The following is a 4,298-nucleotide window of genomic DNA, read 5'->3' as shown; positions in this document are numbered from 1 at the left end:
CGTCAGTTACCCTCTCCTGGAGCTCATGGGTTACTGTATATAACAGTAATATAACAGTCATTGTCCATATCCCAGGTTAGTTGTATCTATCGTTCTGTGGGTGTGCTGATGGGGATTAAACTCAGGACTGTGTACGTGCTAGGAACCCCCATTTACACCCTGGCTTTTTGAGACAGGGTTTTTATGAGTAGCTCAGGCTAGCCTTGAACTTACTGATTAACTGTGGGCATGTGGTAGCATACCTGGTAACATCTATCTTTGCTGTGGATGTGTACACGAGCTAGCCCCTCAGCTTCCCCTGAGTTTCATAGGCCTGGGTAGCAGACCCCCAGGCTGGCATATTCAGAGTCATTGAGTTCCAGGTGCTCAGTCAAGTCCTGCCACTTTGAGGACAGACTGGACTTGGAGGTGCTTAGAAGCCTACTGCATGAAGGAGCACTGGACCGCCTTGCTCCGTCTCTCCTCAAGCTGTGTGAGGGACCTTTGTGCGGAGACAGGAGGCCTTTGCTTTCTGGCAAGCCTCTGGGATGAATATTCTGTGGATGATCTGGGAGTAGGTCAGACCCATCTGTCGTCAGAGATGGAGGAGACAGTGGGTAGAGTTGGCCACACCTGGATGAAGGTTTTTGGGGTGAGGGGAGCTGGGAGACAGGGAGTGATGGGTACAGGAAGATGGGGCCACATATCCATGGTTTTCTCCCCACCACAGAAGGGGCCTATCCTTATGAAAACGAAGGATGACAGTAGGTAGTGCAGGGAACTAGGTGCCCAGGACTCATCTGCTGCTGCTTCCAGTATCTCAGGGATTCTGGAATGCCTCTGTGAAGAATGCTCAGGGGAGGAGAGGCGCTCCTGCCCTCCACCATTGTGAGACTGGAGTTCAGGGATGTTGCCTTCATTCCTTACTAGAGAGGTGTGGGAAGCGCCCTCACGGCTCCTTCCCCTTCCCCAGGGATCTTTGCATTCAAGTGCTCAAGGGCAGAGGACATCTTCAACCTGCTGCAGGATCTCATGCAGTGTAACAGCATCAACGTGCTGGAGGAGCCTGTCATCGTCACTCGCAACAGCCACCCCCCAGAGCTCGACCTGCCTCGCGGGCCCCCACAGCCCATTGGTGAGAGACACACACACACACCCCCAGCACCCTGTTGTATACACACATGAGCTCCTGTCTGGGAGGCCCAAGTCAAGGAGCAGGTATGGGCCAGCTGGGGTGAGCCAGCCTTCCTGGACATTCTTCCAGCGTCAGAACCATTCCTGAGGATGGACCAGTCCTGGGCAGGGCCAGTGGGTGACTCAAGCTGGAGCTGCAGAGTCCTGGGCCTTGGGTCGACTAATGGTTGGGGAGCAGACAGGAAGACGTTGTGTTACCATAGAAACAGCAGTCTGGAGCTTTTGCTTCCTTCCGTCTATTGGCCTAGATCACATACAGAACACACTTCCCCTGGCTTGCTGGCGCAGCCGACTCCGCTCGTGTTTGTGTGGAGGTCCCCGTGATCCATGCTTGATGGCCACTGAGTCAGACCACACAGCCCTGCTCATTGTCTTCCCTGGCCTGTCTGTGAGAGACAGAAGGCTAAAATGACCCCTGTGTTTGTGGGGTTTCCCTGGTGCACCCTGGCAAAGCCTGCCTGGTCATAGGCTGGTCCAGGGGTGACAGGTGTGCCCTCAGTGTTTAAGTCAGTCTATGAGAGAGTAGGAGATTGGGCCAGCCTCAGGACGGCTTCAAAAGGCAGGCCAGGGTTTGCTTACAGAGGCACAAGGGAACGGACCAGGTCAGTCATAATAGGGGCCTTGAGAGCTTCTTACTTGCCATCAGAGGGGTTGCAGGCCACCCCACCTATGTGTGCATGGGATTGCGAATGGCTGTCGGGTGGTTCCTACACCCCTCACCCTGGCTCCTTCGCCTCTACCCACCTCTAGGCTACACCTCCAGCTTCTCCAATGGCTTCCCTGGATGCCCTGGAGAGGGTCCACGGTTCTCCTCCGCTCCTCGCCGCCCCTCCACAAGCAGTCTGCGACACCCCTCACCTGGGGAAGAGTCCACCCACACCCTCATTGCCTCCGATGAGCAGGTGCACATGTGGTGGGCGGGGCCTAGGGAGGCTTGTGAGAACAGAAGAGACTTCAGTAGGGCCCTCTCTACCCGAGCAGGGGTGGCAGCTTGTTGGGGGAGGGGGGTTGGAGGTGCCAAGAGAAACCCTAGCTCTTTCCCTGTCCTCTCTGGTCCTGTCCCTCTGCCCTCCCCATTCTCCCAGTCCTTGGAACCACTTGATTCACTTAACATCTTTCCCCTGCAGTCTCACACCTATGTCAACACACCAACCGGGGATGAGGAAAGCAGGAGTCGCCACTGCCTGCAGCCACTGCCTGAGGGCAGGGTACCCTTCCCTCCACAGACACAGGTTTCTGACCAGCAGGACCCACAGGTGTTACTGCAGCCAGGGCAGGTCAAGTTCGTGTTGGGCCCCACCCCTGCTAGTCGACAGGTGATGAAGTGCCAGAGCCTCTGCCCTGGCATGCAGGACCCTCCCCATCACAACAACAACAACGAGGGCCCTTCTGAGTGCCCAGCTCAGCCCAAATGCACCTACGAGAATGTCAGCGGGGGCATGCAGCAAGGGGCTGGCTGGAGACTCAGCCCAGAGGAACGAGGGTGGAGCGGCCTGGCCCACCGTAGGGCTGCCCTGTTGCACTATGAGAACCTGCCCCCACTTCCTCCTGTGTGGGAGAGCCAACAGCTGGGAGGGGAGGCTGGGGATGATGGAGACTCCAGGGATGGGCTTACCCCGTCCTCCAATGGCTTCCCTGATGGTGAGGAGGATGAAACCCCGCTACAGAAACCCACCAGCACCCGGGCCTCTGCTCGTAGCCACAGCAGCTTCCCTGTCCCACTGACCCGCCGACGAGGCTCCCCAAGGGTCTTCAACTTTGATTTCCGCCGGCCGGGCCCTGAGCCCCCACGGCAGCTCAACTACATCCAGGTGGAGCTCAAGGGCTGGGGCACAGCCTGTCCCAAGGGGCCCCAGAACCCCTCAGTGTCTGGAGCTCCTGGGCCCACCCCACACCCTGCTCGCAGCTCAGACTCCTATGCCGTGATTGACCTCAAGAAAACGGTGGCCATGTCCAACCTGCAGAGGGCTCTGCCCCGAGATGATGGCACTGTCAGGAAGACTCGGCACAACAGCACCGACCTGCCTCTGTAGACCTGGTCCTCCACCTGCCTCTGCCGACAGCAGGCAGACCCCACCTCACCCACCAGCCCAGGACTCAGCTGCTTTGCAGAAGACACTTCCCTGCATTGCTCATTGCTGGAGTCCCCAAAGATGTCAGCCACTGAGTGTCCAGTTCCGCAAGCTGGGGAGAGGAGAGGGTGAGCCGGAGAGGAGGGAGCCATGGTGTAAACTGTGAAGGGTTCTCAAGGTTGCATTTGCACCCTTCCCTAATGTCTGTCTGTCTAGTCTGTCAGATGTCTATGTGTTTGTGCTTTCTGGTTTTTTTTCCTTTCCTTTCTTCCTCCTTTTTTTTTTTTTGGTTGGAGCTTTGAGACATTTTGTACCTGTTGATTTTATTTATCAGTTTATTTTTCTATTTATTATTTTAAATGTAACTTAACATATTTATTATTAATATAATTATTTTTAAATTCTGGCTCATTGAGTGCTCTCATCTGTGCAGTATTTCTTGGCAGGGTCTGGGCAGCCTCACAGAGATAGCAGCTTCATTCACCGCAAATCTGGGGTGGGGGGTGTGTGTAAAATCTGTGGTCACTTCTTTTTCTCCTCTAAGAAGCCCTGGCCTAAAACAAAAGTTTCCAGGGAAGCTCTCACTTGCGCTAAGCTGGGAGCTCACTGACAGCTCAGATGCTGAAGGGACCTGGGAAGAAGTGTCACCTAGGAGATGATGCTCACCTCTCGGGCTACAGCGGACCGGAAACGGGGGGAGGGGGGGGAGACATTTCACAAGACTCTGAAGCCCCTCCAGGCAAGCCCCAGGGGCCACTGCTGTCCAGAATGTATGTTGACTGGAAGGCGGAACTCAGCCTCTCCTCACACAGCTACCCCAGCACAACCGCGCCTAGTCAGAACCTTCACAGGGGACTTTGCTAAAATCTCACAAACTGCCAAGGGAAATCCGTACATGCCTGACTAGCTTCCCAGCTCATCCTTTGGGGCTTTCCTAGAGAACAGCCCAGGATGGAGCACCTAGGGGCCTCTCCTCTCCTTGGCCCACCAGGCCCAGGGAGGGCTCACGCCCATCCCCTCCCCACATTCAGGCCACCCGGTGCCCTCTTGTGG

At 56.0% G+C, this 4,298-nt stretch overlaps 1 protein-coding gene across 1 annotated transcript in view; it reads left to right on the top strand.

The window, feature by feature from the left end:
* Frs3 (fibroblast growth factor receptor substrate 3) overlaps window positions 1–3,651 on the top strand; it is a 7,791-nt gene extending 4,140 nt beyond the window's left edge. Inside the window, exons 4-6 of the mRNA XM_028766651.1 lie at window positions 953–1,114; window positions 1,924–2,075; window positions 2,301–3,651. Of these exons, the coding sequence (XP_028622484.1) occupies window positions 953–1,114; window positions 1,924–2,075; window positions 2,301–3,206 (1,220 nt within the window). The 3' untranslated portion in view covers window positions 3,207–3,651. The remainder of the gene's footprint in view (window positions 1–952; window positions 1,115–1,923; window positions 2,076–2,300) is intronic.
* The last annotated feature ends 647 nt before the right edge of the window (window positions 3,652–4,298 follow it).

The sequence above is a fragment of the Grammomys surdaster genome, unplaced genomic scaffold, assembly GCF_004785775.1.
Source record: "Grammomys surdaster isolate TR1022 unplaced genomic scaffold, NIH_TR_1.0 169, whole genome shotgun sequence".
Classification (NCBI taxonomy): Eukaryota; Metazoa; Chordata; class Mammalia; order Rodentia; family Muridae; genus Grammomys; species Grammomys surdaster.
This window is presented reverse-complemented; position numbering and strand designations above follow the sequence as displayed.